The 23,518-nt window shown below is 47.9% G+C and overlaps 1 protein-coding gene across 3 annotated transcripts in view; it reads left to right on the top strand.

The window, feature by feature from the left end:
- The window catches only part of TAF1B (TATA-box binding protein associated factor, RNA polymerase I subunit B), a 385,284-nt gene that overhangs the window by 307,919 nt on the left and 53,847 nt on the right, over positions 1 to 23,518 (top strand). For all 3 annotated transcript variants that reach the window (XM_030198879.1, XM_030198880.1, XM_030198881.1), the window contains exon 12: positions 12,383 to 12,473. In XM_030198879.1, coding sequence (XP_030054739.1) covers positions 12,383 to 12,473 — 91 coding nt within the window. The remainder of the gene's footprint in view (positions 1 to 12,382; positions 12,474 to 23,518) is intronic.

The following is a 23,518-nucleotide window of genomic DNA, read 5'->3' as shown; positions in this document are numbered from 1 at the left end:
TAGCCCTCGCGCGCCCGCGCGCACCGCGCATGCGCGGCCGTCTTCCCGCCCGAAACCGGCTCGAGCCGGCCAGTCTTCTTTCGTCCGCACTCGGTACGGCTGTGTTTTTGCCGTGTCGAGCCCCGGAGAGTCGACCTCGCGCGTCCTTTGTATAAATCGACGTGTTTTTTCTTCGGAAAAGTTCTAACTTCGTTCGGAAAGTGCTCCGAAAACCCCCTTGGGTTTCGTTTGCCCCTTCCCGTATTTCCAGTCTTTGCCCCGGTAAGTTTTCTTTCGTCGTCGGGGTAGGCCTCTTTTCGGCCTCGGTCGAGATTTTTCTCCCTTAAAGTTTGGTGCTCAAATTCGTCATTTCGGATTTTGATTTCGCCGGCGTGATTTTTCCGCCCATGACATCGAAGCCTTCCAGCGGCTTCAAGAAGTGCACCCAGTGCGCCCGGGTAATCTCGCTCACTGATAGGCACTCTTCGTGTCTTCAGTGTCTGGGGGCCGAGCACCGTCCTCAGAACTGTAGTCTGTGTTCCCTGTTACAAAGGCGGACTCAGGTAGCGAGATTGGCCCAGTGGAACGTTTTGTTCTCGGGCTCTTCGTCGGCATCGGCACCGGGGTCATCGAGTGCATCGACGTCATCAGCGTCCAGACCTTCATCCTCGGCCGCCAGTGCATCGAGGCATCGGCCCTCTGCATCGGCGCCGAGACATCGGATAGCTGCATTGACGTCGGTGGTACCGGGACCTCGTCTACTGATGTCGTCGGACGGTGGTGCAGCGTCAGGAGTGCAGGGGAGGGCTGTCCATTCCCCTGCTGGTGGCCGGTGAGCCTTCGGGTGGGTCTCCCCTACCCTGAGGGCTCCTGCGGTACAGCCCCCCGAGACCGACCTCCTTCGGCCTCGGCCCCGAGGAAGCGACGGCTGGATTCTACGTCCTCCTCGTCGGTGCCGGGGAGCTCCGGTGACATGCTTCGGAGAAGTCGAAGAAGCATCGACACCGGTCTCCTCCCCGCGTCGGCACCGAGAGCTCTGGGTCGCCGAGAGAGTCGGCACCCGCAGGCATCGGCACCGAGAGGACCGCTCACCCTCTGTTCAGGAGGTGTCGATGCGCTCCACTCTGGACAGCCCGGAACGCCTCCCTCGCCCGGAACAGGTTTCTGACGTCGACGCATGCAGCGACCTCCATGCCTTTCTCTGCAGCCGCTCTGAACGAGAGCCTCCGGGCCGTTCTCCCTAGATATTCTGGGAGAGCTGTTGCACCTACCCCTCCGGTACCGGCGGTGCTTGCGCCACCGGTACCGTCGAGCGTGGCGCCTGCTGGGCCATCGCCCGCGGTGAGGTCTCCGGCGTCAGTACCGCGTGCGGTACCGGCTGCCGTCGCCTCCCAGGAAGGCTCCCCGACTACGTCGGCGGAGGGAGCTTCGCCGATGCGGGCGAGGGAGTCTACCTCTCGATGCCCCCATCGTGGACGTGGCTCCACGGAGTCGAGTCGGGCACGGTTGCAGGCACAGGTCCGTGAACTTGTGTCTGACACCGAGGGTGAGGCCTCATGGGAGGAGGAAGAAGACCCCAGATATTTCTCTGACGAGGAGTCTGAGGGTCTTCCTTCCGATCCTACTCCCTCTCCTGAAAGACAGCTTTCTCCTCCTGAGAGTCTGTCTTTTGCTTCCTTTGTCCGGGAGATGTCTACGGCCATCTCCTTCCCGGTGGTTGTGGAGGACGAGCCCAGGGCTGAAATGTTTGAGCTCCTGGACTATCCTTCTCCACCTAAGGAAGCGTCCACTGTTCCCTTGCACCATGTCCTGAAAAAGACATTGCTTGCGAACTGGACGAAACCCTTAACTAATCCCCACATCCCCAAGAAGATCGAGTCCCAGTACCGGATCCATGGGGACCCAGATCTGATGCGCACTCAGTTGCCTCATGATTCTGGAGTTGTGGATCTGGCCCTAAAGAAGGCCAAGAGTTCTAGGGAGCATGCTTCGGCGCTCCCGGGCAAGGACTCTAGAACCTTGGACTCCTTTGGGAGGAAGGCCTACCATTCCTCTATGCTCGTGGCCAATATCCAGTCTTACCAGCTCTACACGAGCATACACATGCGGAACAATGTGCGGCAGTTGGCGGGCTTGGTTGATGCTCTCCCCCCCGAGCAGGCCAAGCCTTTTCAGGAGGTGGTCAGGCAGCTGAAGGCGTGCAGAAAATTCCTGGCCAGAGGGGTGTATGACACCTTTGATGTTGCGTCCAGGGCCGCTGCTCAAGGTGTGGTGATGCGCAGGCTCTCATGGCTGCGTGCCTCCGACCTGGAGAATAGAATCCAGCAGCGGATTGCGGACTCGCCTTGCCGTGCGGATAACATTTTTGGAGAAAAAGTCGAGCAGGTGGTAGAGCAGCTCCACCAGCGGGACACCGCATTCGACAAGTTCTCCCGCCGGCAGCCTTCAGCTTCTACCTCTACAGGTAGACGATTTTTCGGGGGAAGGAAGACTGTTCCCTACTCTTCTGGCAAGCGTAGGTACAATCCTCCTTCTCGACAGCCTGCGGCCCAGGCTAAGCCCCAGCGCGCTCGCTCTCGTCAGCAGCGTGCGACTCAGCAAGGCCCCTCGGCTCCCCAGCAAAAGCAAGGGGCGAGCTTTTGACTTGCTCCAGCAGAGCATAGCCGCCATACAAGTGTCAGTGCCGGGGCGACCTGCCAGTCGGAGGGAGGTTGAAAGCTTTTCACCAAAGGTGGCCTCTCATAACCTCCGACCAGTGGGTTCTCCAAATAGTCCGGCAAGGATACACCCTCAATTTGGCCTCAAAACCTCCAAATTGTCCACCGGGAGCTCAGTCTTACAGCTTCCAGCACAAGCAGGTACTTGCAGAGGAACTCTCCGCCCTTCTCAGCGCCAATGCGGTCGAGCCCGTGCCATCCGGGCAAGAAGGGCTGGGATTCTATTCCAGGTACTTCCTTGTGGAAAAGAAAACAGGGGGGATGCGTCCCATCCTAGACCTAAGGGCCCTGAACAAATATCTGGTCAAATGAAAAGTTCAGGATGCTTTCCCTGGGCACCCTTCTTCCCATGATTCAGGAAAACGATTGGATATGCTCTCTGGACTTGAAGGACGCCTACACGCACATCCCGATACTGCCAGCTCACAGACAGTATCTGCGATTTCAGCTGGGCACACGTCACTTCCAGTACTGTGTGCTACCCTTTGGGCTCGCCTCTGCGCCCAGGGTGTTCACAAAGTGCTTGGCTGTAGTAGCAGCAGCACTTCGCAGGCTGGGGTGCACGTGTTCCCACATCTCGACGATTGGCTGGTGAAGAACACGTCCGAGGCAGGAGCCCTGCAGTCCATGCAGATGACTATTCGCCTCCTGGAGCTACTGGGGTTTGTGATAAATTACCCAAAGTCCCATCTTCTCCCAGCGCAGAGACTCGAATTCATAGGAGCTCTGCTGGATTCTCGGACGGCTCGCGCCTATCTCCCAGAGGCGAGAGCCAACAACTTGTTGTCCCTCGTCTCGCGGGTGCGAGCGTCCCAGCAGATCACAGCTCGGCAGATGTTGAGATTGCTGGGCCACATGGCCTCCACAGTTCATGTGACTCCCATGGCCCGCCTTCACATGAGATCTGCTCAATGGACCCTAGCTTCCCAGTGGTTTCAGGCCGCTGGGGATCTAGAAGACGTGATCCACCTGTCCACGAGTTTTCTCGAATCCCTGTATTGGTGGACGATTTGGTCCAATTTGACTCTGGGACGTCCTTTCCAAATTCCTCAGCCACAAAAAGTGCTGACCACGGATGCGTCTCTCCTGGGTTGGGGAGCTCATGTCGATGGGCTTCACACCCAAGGAAGCTGGTCCCTCCAGGAACGAGATCTACAGATCAATCTTCTGGAGTTGCGAGCGATCTGGAACGCTCTGAAGGCTTTCAGAGATCGGCTGTCCCACCAAATTATCCAAATTCAGACAGACAACCAGGTTGCCATGTATTATGTCAACAAGCAGGGGGGCACCGGATCTCACCCCCTGTGTCAGGAAGTTGTCAGCATGTGGCTCTGGGCTCGCCGTCACGGCATGGTGCTCCAAGCCACATATCTGGCAGGCGTAAACAACAGTCTGGCCGACAGGTTGAGCAGGATTATGCAACCTCACGAGTGGTCGCTCAACTCCCGAGTGGTGCGCCAGATCTTCCAAGCGTGGGGCACCCCCTTGGTGGATCTCTTCGCATCTCGAGCCAACCACAAAGTCCCTCAGTTCTGTTCCAGGCTTCAGGCGCACGGCAGACTGGCATCGGATGCCTTCCTCCTGGATTGGGGGGAGGGCCTGCTGTATGCTTATCCTCCCATTCCTCTGGTGGGGAAGACTTTGTTGAAACTCAAGCAAGACCGAGGCACCATGATTCTGATTGCTCCTTTTTGGCCGCGTCAGATCTGGTTCCCTCTTCTTCTGGAGTTATCCTCCGAAGAACCGTGGAGATTGGAGTGTTTTCCGACCCTCATCACGCAGGACGAAGGGGCTCTTCTGCATCCCAGCCTCCGGTCCCTGGCTCTCACGGCCTGGATGTTGAGAGCGTAGACTTTGCCTCTTTGGGTCTGTCAGAGGGTGTCTCCCGCATCTTGCTTGCTTCCAGGAAAGATTCCACTAAGAGGAGTTACTTTTTTCTATGGAGGAGGTTTGCCGTCTGGTGTGACAGCAAGGCCCTAGATCCTCGCTCTTGTCCTACACAGACCCTGCTTGAATACCTTCTGCACTTGTCTGAGTCTGGTCTCAAGACTAACTCTGTAAGGGTTCACCTTAGTGCAATCAGTGCATACCATTACCAAGTGGAAGGTAAGCCGATCTCGGGACAGCCTTTAGTTGTTCGCTTCATGAGAGGTTTGCTTTTGTCAAAGCCCCCTGTCAAGCCTCCTACAGTGTCATGGGATCTCAATGTCGTTCTCACCCAGCTGATGAAACCTCCTTTTGAGCCACTGAATTCTTGCCATCTGAAGTACTTGACCTGGAAGGTCATTTTCTTGGTGGCAGTTACTTCAGCTCGTAGAGTCAGTGAGCTTCAGGCCCTGGTAGCCCAGGCCCCTTACACCAAATTTCATCATAACAGAGTAGTCCTCCGCACTCACCCTAAGTTCTTGCCAAAGGTCGTGTCGGAGTTCCATCTGAACCAGTCAATTGTCTTGCCAACATTCTTTCCCCGTCCTCATTCCTGCCCTGCTGAACGTCAGGTGCACACATTGGACTGCAAGAGAGCATTGGCCTTCTACCTGGAGCGGATACAGCCCAACAGACAGTCCGCCCAATTGTTTGTTTCTTTTGATCCCAATAGGAGGGGAGTGGCTGTGGGGAAACGCACCATATCCAATTGGCTAGCAGATTGCATTTCCTTCACTTACGCCCAGGCGGGGCTGGCTCTTGAGGGTCATGTCACGGCTCATAATGTTAGAGCCATGGCTGCGTCGGTAGCCCACTTGAAGTCAGCCTCTATTGAAGAAATTTGCAAAGCTGCGACGTGGTCATCTGTCCACACATTCACATCTCATTACTGCCTGCAGCAGGATACCCGACGCGACAGTCGGTTCGGGCAGTCAGTTCTTCAGAACCTGTTTGGGCTTTAGGATCCAACTCCACCCCCCGAGGGCCCTGTTTGTTCTGTTCCAGGCTGCACTCTCAGTTAGTTGGTAAATTTTTTAGGTCAATCTCAGTTATGTCCTCGCCGTTGCGAGGCCCAATTGACCATGGTTGTTGTTTTGAGTGAGCCGGGGGGCTAGGGATACCCCATCAGTGAGAACAAGCAGCCTGCTTGTCCTCGGAGAAAGCGAATGCTACATACCTGTAGAAGGTATTCTCTGAGGACAGCAGGCTGATTGTTCTCACAAACCCGCCCGCCTCCCCTTTGGAGTTGAGTCTTCCCTTGTTTCTCTTTTGCTACATACGAGACTGGCCGGCTCGAGCCGGTTTCGGGCGGGAAGACGGCCGCACATGCGCGGTGCGCGCGGGTGCGCGAGGGCTAGCAAAGGACTTTGCTAGTGAAGATTCCGATTGGAGGGGCTGCCGTGGACGTCACCCATCAGTGAGAACAATCAGCCTGCTGTCCTCGGAGAATACCTTCTACAGGTATGTAGCATTCGCTTTATGTACATTTAATAATATAAATTACACTTCAACACAAGTGCTCCTTAGAATCGATGCTATCAATTACTACCTCTATGGCACTTTAAATTTTTCAACACAGTCGTTTTAAAGTATGTAATAATCTTGACTTCAGATTTCCGGTGTGTTTATTAATTTTTTGCTTCATAAACTTCACCTCTCCGCTGTACTTTTGTTATAACAGCGGGAATCCTCATTAGTCAAGATTAATAGTTTTTACTTATTCACTTTTTTTCTTATTCATTCCTTTTTAATATCACTCAGTTTTACACTTATCTTATCTTCCAGGCTTTGTCTCTGGTTTGCTCTACAGTGCGCTTCTGTTTCGTAACTTCTTCATCTGGAGCTAAACCTTTCTCATGCCCTGTAATTAAACACCTTTAATCAATGTCTGGCTGTGTTTACTTCTTCTTATTTTATATTGTGTATAACATCTCATGTACTCACAGTTATCTCATTTTTCTGTGGGACCTCAAATATTCAAACGAGATGATGAGTTTTTAAACAAATGGAATAGAATCCTTAATCGTTGTTCCTTGGACCTTATGTTATTGATAATTGAGCGGAGCAAAAAAGAGTTAAGTGGGATGCAAATAAGAATAAATGAAGAAATACAACAATGGAAAACAAAAGTAGATGCTGAATCATTTGAGAAACAACATATAGAAATTAAGAACAATATAGATAAATTTCGAGATTTGTTGCAAAAACAAAAATCAAAAAAATGTAAAAGAGATGCAATCAACTATGAAACAAATAGAGTTTATAGATGGATGTATATTACAGAAGAACAACAAGAAAGGAAAAAGAAAGGGAACAAAGGAGTCCAATTTGAATCAAATTCTTCATCGTCTTCAAGTTCAGGAGAAGAACTACAGCCCCGAGGAGGTTTTTTAGACAGAAGAAGATCAAGAGGTCGGGCTTACAGAGAAGCCCCATCGAATCGACCGTCAACACGATCACAAGACCGGTGGAGCAAATAATATTCAATTTGTCAAAAAGGGTGTTAACAACGGAAGAACTAGATTTATTACAAAAAGGGTTGTCTTTTGTACCCTCTAAACCATTTGATTTTTTTCAATTTCAAATAGACTTAGAACGATTTATCAGGAGTTTGAATTTAAAAATATTTTTTCACGGTAAAGAGGAAATTTTAGATAGAGCGATTAAAAAGAATAAATCTTCATGGAACCCTCCAGGACAATTGGATCCTTTAGTAAAAGCATTTAAAACAGTGGTCCTGGACGAAGTGAAAAGAGCTTGTAAAAAACAAAAAATACACCATAATCTATCTAAAGGAGAGGAGAAGAGCGTTAAGAACCCTCCAAGAAGATAAAGAGATAATAATAAGAAGAGCCGATAAAGGAGGAGGTTTGGTGATATTAGATAAAGACTACTATGATACGGAAATTTTAAATCAGTTATCTGATACCCAAACGTATAAGAAACTTCTACATGACCCTACAGAAGATTTACAAAACCTTATTAAGGATATAGTATCGGAAGGGATAGAGGCGGGCTTTCTTACCAAAAAAGAGGTGTCATTTTTGAATAAAAGTCATCCAATAGTACCAATATTCTACACGGTTCCCAAGATCTATAAGAACGCACAAAAAATTCAGTCTTAGAACCACTATCACAGTATGTGGATTGGTTTTTGCAACCAATAGTAAAAAGTAGTGAGTCCTACATACAAGATAGCACTCATTTTTAAATAATATAGAAGAAATACAGGACATTAACGAGTCAACTATAATGGTGACTTTTGATGTAGTCTCTTTGTATACATCATTGCCGCAAGCGGAGTGTTTAAGGATTGTAGAACAAAATTTGATGAAGAGACAGCGACCACATCAAGTCCCGATGGATTTTTTAGTAAGAATAACAGAAATAGCTTTATCTAATAATTTCTTTATATTCAATGGAACATTTTACCAACAACAAAAAGGTGTTGCAATGGGTGTAACGTGTGCACCTTTAGTTGCAAACCTCTATATGATGGATTTTGAAAACAAATGGATAGCTCAAAATCCATGGAAAAATAACATCAGAAGATGGTATAGATTTATCAACGACGTGTTTGCATTATGGGAAGGATCTGTAGAAGAATTGAGTAAATTTTAAAACTGGCTAAATGATAGAGATGAAAACATCCGTTTACTATGCAAGCGTCAGATACTCAAATAAACTTTTAGATATTCAGATTTTGAAGCAACAGAATAAGCTATACACTAAAGTATATGTTAAATCCACTGATCGCAATACGCTCTTACACTTTTCAAGTAATCATCCGAAAAAAACGAAAGAAAGTTTACCAATAGCTCAATTATTCGATACAGAAGAATCTGCAAAGATACAAAAACTTTAAGGAACAGGCAAAAAAGTTGAAAGAAACATTTGTTCAAAGAGGTTATCCAGAGGAAACAATCAAAAAAGCATATAGAAGAGCAAAATTTAACCATAGAGAATTATTATCTAAGAAGAAGGAAGAAAAAAGTGAAATAGATATTCAAACATGTGTGCTACGCTACACACATAATAACAACCAAGTTGCCAAAAGTATAAAAAAACATTGGCAACTAATGCAAATGCATCCAGCATTTAGCAATAAAAATCTTAGAGTAGCGTACACACGTAACCAAAATCTTAAGGAATTATTACAAGAAAAAAGTGAAGATCTGGGAGATATAAGTATCCCTGGACACACAGAGTGCGGAAAATGTAAATATTGTAAATTAATGAAGACCACCGAAAAGTTTAAGAATCCAACAGACGAGAGACAGTATGATTTAAGATATAACACAAATTGTGAATCAACATATGTGGTTTATATATTGAACTGCCCTTGTCAGAAAATATACGTGGGGAAGAGCATTGAAAGTAAGAATGAGTGATCACAATCATAATTTAAAATTTAAAAAACTGGAAGCTCCCCTGGTACAACATAGTTTAGAAAGGGGTCATTCATTCATGGATTATAAATGTGTAGTAATTGATCATGTCCCCTTATCCATACGAGGAGGCGATAGGAATAGAAAATTGTTGCAAAAGGAACAACGTTGGATATATAGATTGGATGCCTTAAGTCCAACGGGATTGAACAACAAAATAGAGTGGAAAGTTTTCTTATAATATTTGTGAAAAGGAGGAGCACAAGAGTGAGGGAAGGGGAAGGTCCTTGAATTTTGATAGGCTTAGAGAAAGAAGAGCCAGTAGGGCGTCTGATGTAATAAAATCAGCTGATCGGAGCGGATGTGGTTCCAAGATGGCGCTGTAAGCGGACGCACCTGTGTTTGCTCCTGAGGTAGCTTAGGTTTTCAGCTCCGTTGGTGCTTTTGCCGCCTCGTTTTTCTGGATGGGGAAGCGGATGGGAAAGGTTAAGGAACATCCCTCGGTTCCTGAGACCATTCCAACATTGAAGCAGACGACCTTGCAATTTTCAAAGCAACAACCAGGTCCTCGGGGAACCTCGACCCCTACTGCAACTTTCGACGCATCGCCGTCGATTGAGAGTCCTAACGGGGTTTCCCTGAGCCCTGTGGATCGTATTGCTCCGCCTCAGCCTGGGAGAGAGTTGTTTGCAGCCCGAACAGCGACGGAAGCCGAAGCGGTTCAACTGAACCTGCTCGAGGGAAGGTCTGCAGCTACAGAGAGTGGATCTCATGAACGAAAGCAGCTAATTCAATCAGCTTTACAGGTATTGCCTCAAGACATTGTTTCAAAATTATCTCGAGCTGAGGCTCAACCTCAATCTCTCCCAGTCTCTAGTGGCGTGGTTAGACCAGCAATAGTGACACTTGAGTCACAATGAGGCATATTTTCAAAGCACTTAGCCTTCCAAAGTTCCATAGGTTTCTATGGAACTTTGGAAGGCTAAGTGCTTTGAAAATATGCCTCTGTGGGACATGGTTTATGGCATTCAGGTCTCTATGCAGAACACATTGAAAGAAAACACTGGTGATATTAAAGTTTTGTCTGAAGCTGCGTTGCTCCAAGCGCAAGTGACTGCACAGCAATCCTTGAAATTAGATAAAGTGAATACTGAGCTTCAAGAAATGGGGAATTTGGAAACTGCATTGGTTAAAGATAATAATTTCATGCACAAGCGAATGGAATACCTGGAGAACCAGGTTAGGAAACTTAACCTTAGGTTTCTAAATTTCCCCAAATCTCCTTTAATTCCTCCTATGGAAATGGTGAAAAAATATATGGTTGACGTTCTTGGAATGGATAAAGACTCACTACCTCCCATTACACGGGCCTACTATATCTGGAACCCGAAGGGGACTGATGGAAACCCCCCAGTAGTGGGGGATGGAATGAATCTTCCTTCCTTCCTGGAAAGTTCACTGGAAATAATTACACAGAGGTCAACTATGCTGGTCACTTTTGTACTGGAGCCTGATCGCAATGCTGTTTTAAGACTTTCCTTAAGACACTTAGAAAACTTGTTTTTGGGCTCAAAGGTTCGAATTTTTCCAGATCTTTCGAGGCCCACACAAGTAAGGCGCAGGGCTTTTTTGGAGCAGCGCCCTAGAGCGTTGGCACTGGGAGTAAACTTTGTATTACGATTTCCTTGTATTTGTAATGTATTGCTTGAGGGTAAACAGTTTCAGTTTGTAGACCCAAAACAGTTTAAAGAATTCCTTGATGCTAGAGCCGATGTGAATGTTGTATGCCATCCCTAAAAAGCAGGCTAGGGTCGGCAACCTGAGGTAGCAACCGCTAAAATTTTCTTAAATTTCTCTTAGATTTTTGAATTCTTGGAACCTAATTTCTTTGCTTGTGGACAAATAGGCTGTTAAGAATTTTTTTTTTCTATTACTTAATTGTATTTTGAATTTCATTTGTAAAATAATGCCGATTGCATATTTACACTTTGTAGTGAAAATTGAATTTATTAATAAAGATATAAAAAAAATAAAATCAGCTGATCGGCGCCATTTTTTGAGATATCCTCTAGCTGAGAGATGGAAAAGTCGAACAGAGAAATGAGATAACTGTGAGTACATGTGATGTTATACACAATATAAAATAAGAAGAAGTAAACACAGTCAGACATTGATTAAAGGTGTTTAATTGCAGGGCATGAGAAAGGTTTAGCTCCAGATGAAGAAGTTACGAAACAGAAGCGCATTGTAGAGCAAACCAGAGAGAAAGCCTGGAAGATAAGTGTAAAACTGAGTGATATTAAAAAGGAATGAATAAGAAAAAAAGTGAATAAGTAAAAACTATTAATCTTGACTAATGAGGATTCCCGCTGTTATAACTAAAGTACAGCGGAGAGGTGAAGTTTATGAAGCAAAAAATTAATAAACACACCGGAAATCTGAAGTCAAGATTATTACATACTTTAAAACGACTGTGTTGAAAAATTTAAAATGCCATAGAGGTATTAATTGTACATTTAATAATGCAGCTTCTGGTGAACCCATTGTGCCAGGAAAAATATTCCCAGCGAAAAGCAGGCATCTTCCATCCCAGAAGCTTCAGGCTTCAAAACCACAGCCTCATAGTCCCAGTCATACTTTAAAGGGACTTGGTAAAGTCACAGTGAACTGCACTCATCCCAAAGCCCCCCCCCCCCCCAATCAAGATGCTCCTAACACAAATTTCCCCACCCAGAAGTCCCCTCAATCAGCAAAGGCCCTCCCCTTCAGCACCCCCCCCCCCCCATGGCCTCCTTTGAAATATTCCCTGGATCTAGTGGGGTTGAGCAGAAACAGTCTCCCGTTGCTTCTGCCCTTGCAGGTGTTGGGTTCAAAATGCCATCAGCATCCTCTAGTGGTACTCTCATAGTACTATCAATAAGGGGTCAAGCTACTGTATAAGGGCAAAAGGCTTTTATACAGCAATTTGACCCCAGCAGTAGTAGTCCAAGACTACTGCTAGTGGTCACTGGTGCCATTTGGAGCCCAGTGCTGGCAAGGGCAGGAGCTACTGGGGGATTGCTCCTACCCGACCCTATTGGACCCCAGGGATTTTCAAGGTTGGCCTGGGAGGAGGGGGTCCTTTGCTATTTGGGGGGACTTTTAGGTGAAGGGATTTTGACTTGGGTGGGCCTTCAAAGTGGACGGTGTGCAGATATGGGGGCTATTGGGAGGGACAGTCAGGGCAATTCACTATGATTCACCGTACCCTCCTTAATTGCTTGGCAGTATTAACTGTTAAAACTTGAATTCTTTTGTTGGTGCCCATACATTTTGTGTTGGAGTGTCACAAGACATGCTACTCATGTGATTTATGCTTTTCTTTTTATTTAGACACCCCATGGTTCGATTTCAGGAAATGGTACAAAGTTATGAAAAGTGCTCTCGATGAGGCACAGAAAAAAGTGGAAGAAGAACGTGCCAGGTACGCTTCAATATTTCCTCTGGCGGAGGATGAGAGTCTTATTTCAGTTTTCTAGGCTGTAAATGTTATGCTGACAGCAGATCGACTGGGGATGTCCATAAAGAACTGAGCAGGCCGTTTAAGCGTGGGTATGTTTAGGCACCTAGAACATTTAAGGCACTGAATAGGGGACTTATTTCATGGAAACCACACTAGAGTTGGAGCTTCATGGCCACTTCACCACAGGTCCAACTTGCGTCAGAAACCCACATCAGAGCTGGAGTTGGGACACAAGAGCCTGTTGGAAATAGAAAGGAGACGGGGCAGAGTGGGTGAAGGACAGTGTGTGCAGCACACCTTGTATGCCGGCAGACCATTTCGGAGCTCTCCTCTAATCCTTTATTTACCTATTTAGGGAAATGGGACTTGATATACTGCCTTTCTGAGGTTTTTGCAACTACATTCAAAGCGGTTTACATATATTCAGGTACTTATTTTGTACCAGGGGCAATGGAAGGTTAGGTGACTTGCCCAGAGTCATAGGGAGTTGCAGTGGGAATCGAACTCAGTTCCCCAGGATCAAATCCACTGCACTAACCACTAGGCTATTCCTCTACTCCCTTCTAATTTTCTTGCTTATTTTCTTACCTTCTGTTGCTGGATCTCCAAATCATAGAAGTTCTTCCTCAGCAGATCACCTCCTTCCTTGTCATCAAGCAGATGAAGCCATTACGTATGGGTTGTGTCCATCAACCAGCAGGGGGAGATAGAGAGCACTCAACTTTTCACAGTGCCTCATGGCCAGCCAGCTCCACTGCCTCTTCAGTATTCTCTATCTCCCCAAGCAGGGTGGCTGCAGCTTCTTCAAGCTCCATCAAAAATCTGACTGGGGGTGGCTCCTGGCTTTTCAGTTGTTAGCCGGGGTGTTAGAGGCTATAGCAGCTTCACTTTGAAGGCACATGGTTAGCCCTTTCCCTTCCTTACCCATGCCCCCGTGGATGTGGACATATTAGCTTGCTTTTCCCTGCCCTTTCCCACTTAGTGGATGCAGACACATTGGTTCGCCTTTCCCTGCCTTTCCCACTCATCTGAGCCTCCGGAGTTCTTATTACCTCTGCTTTCCTCACAGCGTTAAAAAAAAAAAAAATGGAACAGAGGTTTTCCTTTGATTCTTCTATGGGACCGGAGCTGTGATACTCGGTCCGGTGAGGTAAGAGTATTTTCTAACTCCTCCAGGGTGGGCATGCGATTGGGGCGTTTTTGGTGCGAAACCGCCATTTTGAATTTTCCCGCCGTTTCGGCGATGGCTGCAGAGAATGTAAAGCGCTGTTCCCGATGTGGCAAGCGCAAATCAGCAGCGGGGCTCTGTAAATCGTGTTGTACAGGTGTAAGAGCCGGCCCGAGCATGGCGAGCGATGATTCTTCCCGCTCAGAGCTGGCAGCGGACGCCATTTTGAATTCTCCGCATGGCGCGGCCTCCGTAGAGACGGAGAGCCCTGAGCCCGGGGGGGGGGGGGGGGGACCTCGAATTGAGGCTATTCAGGGAGCAGCTAGCCCCGGAATGGATCTGGGTGCCCAGGGCGAGTTTTTCTCCCCTGATTTTGTGTTGTTATTGCATAAAGCATACATGCTGAAAAGAGCTCTCCCTCAAGGGTCGTCTGAGGCCCCTTCTATTGTCTCCCCCCCCCCCCCCCCCCCCCCCCCCGGTGGATTCTGGCCTGGGACTGCCCGCTGAGGCTATTTTCCCTGATAATTGGCATAAAGAAAAGCGTAGAAGGGCTAATTCCCTTTGTGGTGCACCTCCTTCCCCCCCCCCCCCCCCCTGTGGTTGGGCTGTGAGGATTCAGAGAGTTCTGGCAGGCCTTCATGGTCTGAGGAGCCAGAGTCAGGTGCAGAATTACCACAGGATCTGGATGATCCCTCCGCAGTGAGGATTTTCCACCGTGATGAGCTGCCAGCGCTTATTTCAGATGCCCTACATGTCCTTTCTATTGAAGAGCCTGACAGTGGCACGGCCTCCTCTGTGAATCCTAGGATGGCTAGTACCAAAAAGCCTGCTCGAGCCTTTCCTTTGCATGACTCCATCCAAGAGCTTATTTCCGCTCAGTGGGCTGACCCCAAGGGACCTTTGAAAGTTTCCAGGGCTATGGGGCAATTATACCCCCTGCGTGAGGAGCATTTGGCTCGCTTTGCAATGCCTAAAGTAGATGCCATAGTCACTGCAGTGACAAAGAGAACTACCCTCCCTGTGGAAGGAGGAGTTGCCCTGAAGGATATACAAGACCGTAGGCTGGAAGCAGCACTTAAACGGTCCTTTGAAATTGCAGGTCCTACTGTTCAGGCGTCTGCATGCAGTTGTTATGCTGCTAGAGTCTGCCTGGCGTGGTTGCAACAGGCAGTGGAACAGCCCGGAGATGGAGCGGAGCCCTTCTCGGATGTGGCTCCGCGGCTGGAGTCGGCCTTGTCCTTTTTGGCTGATGCCCTTTATGATATTGTCAGAGCTTCGGCTAAACAAATGGCAGTAGCAGTGGCGGCTCGCCGTCTTATTTGGCTACGACATTGGGCAGCGGACATGGCCTCTAAGCAAAGGTTGGTGAAGTTGCCCTTTCAAGGCCTTCTCCTATTTGGTGAGGAGTTGGAAAAAAAATTGTTAAAGGCCTGGTAGATCCTAAACCCCAGCGCTTGCCCGAAGATAGGCCGAGGCCTTCCTCCAAGGGCCAGGCGGTCCACTCCTCTTATAGACCTCGCTTCCGTGAAGCTAGAAGGTACCGCCTGGGGCGTTCTGCTGGGTTCACTTCTCGTGCCCGTTTTTCAGCAGAGGAACTCCTTTCGCTTGGACAAGCGTTCCGCAGCCACCGGCTCTAGGCCTGGAGTTCAGGGGCGACCCTCTCAATGATGGTGCGCCGGCCCCCTCCTCGCTTCCTGTCATAGGAGGACGTCTTTCCCTCTTTGCCGAGGAGTGGGCCAATATTTCCTCAGATCAGTGGGTTCTGGACCTGATCAGAGATGGCTACAGAATAGAATTCAATGCCCCAGTAAGAGACGTGTTTGTGGAGTCCCGATGCGGTTCTGCCGCCAAACGGGCAGCGGTAGAGGAGACTTTGCAAGGTCTGATTCAGTTAGGGGCCGTGTCCCCGGTACCTCCCACCGAACACGGCTACGACCGATACTCCATCTACTTTGTGGTGCTGCGAAAAGGTGGGTCTTTTCGCCCTATTCTGGACTTAAAAGAATTAAACAAGTCCCTGAGAGTGCGGCATTTCCACATGGAAACCCTGCGCTCCGTCATTGCTGCGGTACAGCCAGGAGAGTTTCTCACGTCTCTAGACCTGAAAGAAGCTTACTTGCACATACCAATTTGGCCCCCGCACCAGAAGTTTCTGAGGTTTGCGGTGTTGGGAAAACATTTCCAGTTCAGGGCCTTGCCTTTTGGCCTCGCCACAGCTCCCCGAACCTTTTCGAAGGTAATGGTGGTAGTATCTGCTTTTCTCAGGCGAAAAGGTATCAGGGTTCACCAGTACCTAGACGACTGGCTCATCAGAGCAGACTCTGTAACAGAGAGCTATCGAGCTACAGCCAGAGTGGTCTCAGTACTTCAGTCTCTAGGCTGGGTCGTCAATATGGCCAAAAGTCACCTGACCCCCTCGCAATCTCTAGAATATTTGGGGGCCAGGTTCGACACAGACTCGGGCTATGTATACCTACCCGAGCTAAGGCGGTGCAAGCTTCAGAATCAGGTCCGTCTGCTCCTGAGGATGCCCCGCCCGCGAGCTTGGGACATTGTCCAGCTGCTGGGATCAATGACAGCCACATTGGAAGTGGTGCCCTGGGCGAGAGCGCACCTGAGACCTCTACAGTATTCCCTACTTCAAAGATGGTCTCCAGTTTCTCAGGATTATCAATGCAGACTTTCTTGGCTCCCTGCGGCCCGACTCAGCATGGAGTGGTGGCTCTCAGACAGCATGCTGCGGCGAGGAATGCTGCTGGCGCTCCCTGATTGGTGTCTAGTAGTGACAAATGCCAGCCTGAAGGGCTGGGGCGCACGTTGCAAGGGGAAGCATGCCCAGGGTCTATGGACACCTGAGGAGTCGGAGTGGTCCATCAACCGCCTGGAGTTGAAAGCGGTGTTTCAGGCGCTTCTGGCCTTTCAAGTGACCCTGGAAGGATTGGCTGTCAGAGTGATGTCGGACAACACGACAGCAGTGGCCTACATAAATCGACAAGGTGGCACTCAGTGCAGAGCACTGGCCGCGCAGGCCGAACAGATTTGCCACTGGGCCGAGCTGCATCTTCAGTTTCTGTTGGCAGCTCACATTGCAGGTCAGAGCAACGTGCAAGCTGATTATCTAAGCAGGCATCAGATTGATCCAGCAGAATGGGAACTAGCAGATGAAGTATTCCTGCAGATATGTGCCAAATGGGGCAAGCCCATGATGGATCTTATGGCGACAAGTTCAAATGCCAAAGTCCCGTGCTTCTTCAGCAGACGGAGAGATCCTCGCTTGGCAGGGTTGGATGCCTTGACTCAGCCCTGGCCTCCGGGCCTACTATATGTGTTCCCTCCGTGGCCCTTGATAGGGCACGTGCTCCTGCGGATTCGGTTGCACCCAGGAGAAGTGGTCCTCATCGCCCCGGATTGGCCCAGGAGGCCTTGGTATGTGGACCTCCGACAGATGCTAGTGGAGGCTCCCCTCCCTTTACCTCTGGTACCAAACCTGTTGTCACAGGGCCCGGTAGCCATGGAGGACGCCTGCCGCTTTGGTCTTATGGCATGGCGATTGAGAGGGCACAATTGAGGGACAAAGGCTATTCAAACACAGTCATTTCCACTCTTCTGCAGGCCCGCAAGCGTTCCACTTCTGTGGCTTATGCCAGGATTTGGCGCCAGTTTGAGTCTTGGTGTGCTTCAAAAGCAATCACACCCATGCGGGCTCCTGTCTCGCCGATTCTGGACTTTTTGCAGGATGGTGTACAAATAGGCTTGGCCTATAATTCCCTGCGGGTGCAAGTGGCAGCGTTGGCCTCCCTTCGTGGTAAGGTTGAAGGCGTGTCTTTAGCTGCTCATCCAGATGTGGTACAGTTTCTTAATGGGGTGCTTCGGCTCCGGCCTTTTCGTGCGAGCACCCTGTCCAGCTTGGAACCTGGGGCTAGTGTTGAAGGCCTTGCTGGCTTCTCCTTTTGAGCCACTTCGGCGAGCAACGGAGAAAGATTTGACACTAAAGGCCGTTTTTCTTGTGGCCGTTACTTCGGCGAGACAGGTGTCAGAGCTCCAGGCGCTGTCCTGTAGAGACCCATTTCTGCAATTCTCAGAGTCCGGGGTCATGGTTCGGACCGTGCCTTCCTTCATGCCTAAGGTGGTTTCAGCATTTCACCTAAACCAGCCTATTTTCTTGCCCTCCTTTGATAAGGAGGAGTTTCCAGAATCTTTTGGGCAGTTGCACCTGTTGGATTTGTGCAGGACTCTGCTGCAGTATCTGCAAGTTACTAGCTCTTTCAGGATCTATGATCATCTGTTTGTTTTGCTATCAGGTCCTGACAGAGGGTCTCCAGCGTCTAAAGCCACTATTGCCCGCTGGCTCAAAGAAGCTATCTTTTCAGCTTATCTGCTTGCCGGCCGGTCTCTGCCTGTAGCCTTTAAGGCGCATTCTACCAGAGCGATTTCTTCCTCTTGGGCTGAAACTGGAGCACTCTCTCGTCAAGAGATATGCAGGTCAGCAACATGGGCTTCTAAGCTCTCTTTTGCCCGACATTACAGGCTGGATGTGGCTGCTAGGAGGGATGCACGTTTTGGAGTACAAGTGCTAGCGCGTGGTGTGACCTGTTCCCACCCTATATAGGGATTGCTTTGTTACATCCCATACGTAATGGCTTCATCTGCTTGATGACAAGGAAGGGAAAATTAGGTTCTTACCTTGGTAATTTTCTTTCCTTTAGTCATAGCAGATGAAGCCATGAGCCCTCCCTGTATGATTGTCTGTATGCTGTGAATCTTTTTCAGGTTCTGTTCTTGTTTCCTGAAGTTCCTTCCTTGGGAGACAGTTGGAAAACAGTCTTCAGGATTCATGTTCACTTATAGGAGGATGAGTCCATTCCCTCCAGTTTATGTTTTGGAGGATGTTTATTCCCTCCAAGAGGTTGTGTGTATCCCCTCCAGTTATACAATAAGGAGGACGAGTTTATTCCCTCCAGGAGGATGTGTTCATTCCCTCTTTTTGAGTTCATGCCCTTGTTAAGGGACTGTGAGGAAAGTTCATGTTATTCCCATTGCGGTTTGCCATACTGCTTTGGAAGCTTCAAATACTGAAGAGGCAGTGGAGCTGGCTGGCCATGAGGCACTGTGAAAAGTTGAGTGCTCTCTATCTCCCCCTGCTGGTTGATGGACACAACCCATACGTAATGGCTTCATCTGCTATGACTAAAGGAAAGAAAATTACCAAGGTAAGAACCTAATTTTCCCTTGAGTGACATTCAGCAACAGAAAAATCTCAAGAGGAGCTGGCCTTTGAGGGACCACCCCTCTCCCTCTGTAAAATGTGGATGCTCCTAGGGATGTCCTGGGCACCTAAACAAACCATGGTGCTTAAATGGCACCTAGATGTCACACACTCGATAAACAGTACTCAGTCCAGGGCATGCATGGTATTGAAACTCAAGTACAAAAAATAGAAAGTAGGAAAAATTATTGTTTAAAAACAACTAACAAAATTAAAATCAAGTTACCAAATAAAGTTAGTTGATTTCTTATTAATATATAAATATAATAAGTGAGAAGTGCTCAGAAATAGTGTTCTCACTCACAAACTTAGGTGACACTGCACTGGCTTCCCCTCCTTAGGAAGGAAATCGTATGCAAATGAACTAACAGCGAGCAGCTCATTTGCATGCGATTTCCTTCATGCATGCCCGTTCCGTTCCGAATCGCTAAGAGATCGCACTTATCAAATTAGTAGTGCAGCTAATGGAGCCAAAATTTGTTCAATATGCACTGGCAAGAAAAGTTCTGCAATACTTATCTTTAGAAAAGAGGCTCCTTATAGGCAAGGAAATTGCTCTTCAAGTGCGATGAAAAAACTTGCTTTCGAGTGGCTTTGGTGGTCAAGCAGTGGCGTAGCTACGTGGGGCCTGAGGGGGCCAAGGCCTCCTCATTCCTCTCTCAGGCCCCCTCTACACTAGTGGCCAGTCAGGTGCCTGATTTTAGGCACCACTTCGCAAACACAGTTTGCTGCCGTTTTAAATGGCATTACTAATTTAGCTGTTGCTTGCAGCTTCCCATCAACACTGGCACCTACCTTTTGTGGCCCCCCCCCCCCCCCCCCACACTGACTCCTGCCCATGTGACTCAGAGCGTCACAGGCACTGCTGTTCGAAGCTACAACCTCCTTGATTGAGCCGTGAGAAGCCCCGCCCACAGCGGCAACGAGAGAGAGAAGAAGCAGGACTGCCGGTGCGTGCTGCTGTCCTGAAGGGAGTGGAACCCCGTTACCCCGCAGATCGACATTCTACTACTAGTACTCCCGTCTCCAACTGTCCGGGTCAGCAGCCTCATCCCGTCCACTCCACACAGAATTTCGCTGCTGCCCTGTCGGCTGTCCATCCGCCTCGCGCTACGGCCTAATTTGCGCCAAAGTCAGACTCTGACTGAGAGCCTCGCACCTTGCTGCCTCACTCTTCCCACCTCGCGCCTCGACCTAATTCGCGCCAAAGTCAAGACTCTAACTGAGAGCCTCGCACCTTGCTGCCTCACTCTTCCCACCTCGCGCCTCGACCTAATTCGCGCCAAAGTCAGACTCTGACTGAGAGCCTCGCACCTTGCTGCCTAACTCTTCCCACCTCGTGCCTCGACCTAATTCGCGCCAAAGTCAAGACTCTAACTGAGAGCCTCGCACCTTGCTGCCTCACTCTTCGTGCCTCGGCCTAATTCGTTTCAAAGTCAAGACTCTGACTGAGAGCCTCGTGCCTTGCTGCCTCACTCTTCCCGCCTCGCGCCTTGGCCTAATTCGCGCCAGACTCTGACTGAGAGCCTCACGCCTTGCACCTCACTCTTCCCGCCTCGGCCTCATTCGCGCCAAACTAAGTCAGACTCTAGATCTGACTGAGAGCCGGAGCTCCGAAGAAGAGCCCACCAGGGAGCAACCATCTGCAGCCTGTCAGTCCAGTTGTCCAGTCCAGTCTAGTTGTCCACTGTAACTGCCTGCTGTGCTGTCCACTCCAGAGACTCCAGGTAAAAAAAAAATTGATGTTGGACTGTGGGGATGGTGGAGTAGAAATGGGCAGGGGGAGCTTTGAGAGGGTTAGGTATATAGAGAACAGCAGGGGTGATGGATTCAGGTCTATGGGGGTGGGGTCTAGAAGGGCAGGGGATATTCCAGGATTTATATGAAGGGGCTGTGGGGGGGGGGGGTGGTATGGAAGGTCAGGAGAGAAGCTGGGTTTTATATGAAGGGGTTGGGGGGTATGAAGGTCAGGAGAGCTGAGGAGATGCTTGGCTATAGGAGAAGTTCTGTATGTTCCTGCTGTTGGGTGCTGTATTTACGGACTGGTGAAAAGCTAAATCTCCTGGGGGGTTAATAATGATCGGCACTGTTGTGACCTGATTTACTCAAATTCAGATTGATGGACCTGGTTGGGCAAAAGGTGCTTTATTTTTGTTACAGGTGTAAATGTTTGGAATATTAGTGTATAGATGTGTATGCATCCACTTACATGCGTATGAGCGCTAGAATGTTGTCTAACTGCTATTTGGCAAATGCTCCTTTAACTTACATGGTATGTCTTTGAGGAATATATTTAAACTCTGTTGCTTGTGATGCTGTGTCCCACATTTTTTTTAACAGATCATGGGTATTAAGATAATTAATTTATTTTTGTGTTTCATTTTGAGTAGTAAGTGATCTTGCATTTTGGGCCCTACAGTTGATAATGCGTTTTTATTTTATTTCTCCTGTGCTGTATTGCTTATAGAGAATGTGATTTCTTAGTGTTTCCTGTTCAAATTCTTGGTCATTTAGTCTTTAATTGGTGAGGGTTGGTTGGTCTGTGTTCTGTGATTGACCAAGGTGAGAGATTCTGCTGGTACGTGGTTTATGAGGGGTAGAGTCTGACTTGTCCAGCTTTTCAGTAGGAAATTTATTGTTGTTTTGTATTTTTACTGCTGCTTTTTGTGTGTTCAGAATTGTTGCTGTTAAGTTTGCTACATGGTCTCTGAAAAGCGTATGTGGCATTGAAGAGTATGATCCTGTTATTGAGGTACTGCCAGAATCTCTGGTGAGTGCTGGGTAGAGGAAATGCTGACAGGATCAAAACTGCTGCATTGTGCATGTTACTCCTATTGCCCATGGTGTCATTATATTATGATTCCACTACTCACTTTTTAGGAGATAGGATCTTGTGTGTTAATCACAAAACTTATGGAAATTCATTATGATTTTAGCTTTCAAGAGAGAGAAAGTTCCTGACAGTGTTCCCAAGAAAAAAAGAATTTCCTGACAGTGTTCCTTAGTCTACCCTCATGGCAAAACAAAGTTCTTTGCTAACTTATTTCAAAAAAACACCTCTAGAAGATCATGGCAAGGATGAAGATAGAAACAAAAAACCACGTCTAGAAGAACATGGTGACAATGCTGATAGAAGTGAATCATTGACTGGTCCCTCTACAAGTTCCACTTTATGCCCACGGATTAGAAGATCTGGTATGGAACCAAAAGAATTACCTTCTGATTTATCCGACATCAATGAACCACCTACACAACCAAAGTTACAGTCGTTCCCTGTTAGTATAATTGGTGACAAGTCCAGAAGTTTTTCCTCTCACTGGTATAAATTTTGCTGGTTGGAATATAGCATAAACCAAGATGCAGTGTTCTGCAAAGTATGCAGACATTTTTCTGATACCAACGCTGATGATGCTTTCATCAGGACTGGCTTTAAAGACTGGAAGCATATGAGTCGTGGCTTCTCAAGACATGAATTAAGCATGGCACACTGTCTTGCCCTGGAAAAATTTGAAGACTACAGACAAAGTCACCTTTCAGGAGGTCATGGAACTATTTTAAATCAGCTAAACCATGATGCCATGAACCCTTCTGTTATAGAAAGAAATCGTGAACATATCAAAGTAGTGCTTGATATTGTGATGTTCTGTGCAAAACAAGAAGTTCCACTACGTGGGCACAGAGAGACCGATGATGCTTTAAATAAAGGAAACTTTTTGGAATTGTTTAAACTCCTCAGCAAGCATAACAACGAAATACAAAGTCGTCTTGAAAAACTCCCTAAGAATGCAACTCTGATGAGCCCAGATATTCAGAATGAGCTGTTGGAATCAGCCACTGTACTACTGATTCGCAAAATCAAATCTGAAATACATGAAACCAGTAATACATACTATGCAATTCTGGGTGATGAATGCAAAGATCTCTCCAAACGTGAGCTTGTTGCAGTATGTATCAGGTACTTACACAAGGGGGTAATAAAGGAAAGAGCAGTTGGATTTGTTGACACTGCAGACATGACAGCAAATGGAATTTCAGATAAAATCATAAAAGTGCTTGAGGTTCTTGAGTTTGATCCTGAGTTATGTGTTGGCTTCAGCCTTGATGGGGCATCTGTGATGTCTGGAAACAAAGGAGGTGTTCATGTGATTTTGAAACGCACATTTCGGCGGGCTATTTATGTGCACTGTAATTCTCATCACCTCAACCTGGTCCTCTGCACAGCATCTAAAGCATGTCCCTTTGTTACCACATTTTTTGAAATTCTGAACTCCTTGCATGGTTTTATGACAGGAACACACAGACATGCTCGTTTTTTGGAAGTACAGAAACAACTGCATCCTGATAGACAATGCCTTGAACTTGAACGATCAGCAGACACAAGGTGGAGCTCAAAATCTGGCTCTGTGAAAAAAGTACTGTTGCTTTATGATGTTATTCTTGAAGTGCTTGCTGAATTTTCAAACTCTGCTGGACAGACAAAACTAGAATCCAATTTTCTGTTACAACAAATAGAGACAAAGAAATTCTTATTTCTGGCAGTTACATTTGGGAAATTGTTTGAAAGTAGTGATT

This window comes from Microcaecilia unicolor, chromosome 3, assembly GCF_901765095.1.
Source record: "Microcaecilia unicolor chromosome 3, aMicUni1.1, whole genome shotgun sequence".
Classification (NCBI taxonomy): Eukaryota; Metazoa; Chordata; class Amphibia; order Gymnophiona; family Siphonopidae; genus Microcaecilia; species Microcaecilia unicolor.
This window is presented reverse-complemented; position numbering and strand designations above follow the sequence as displayed.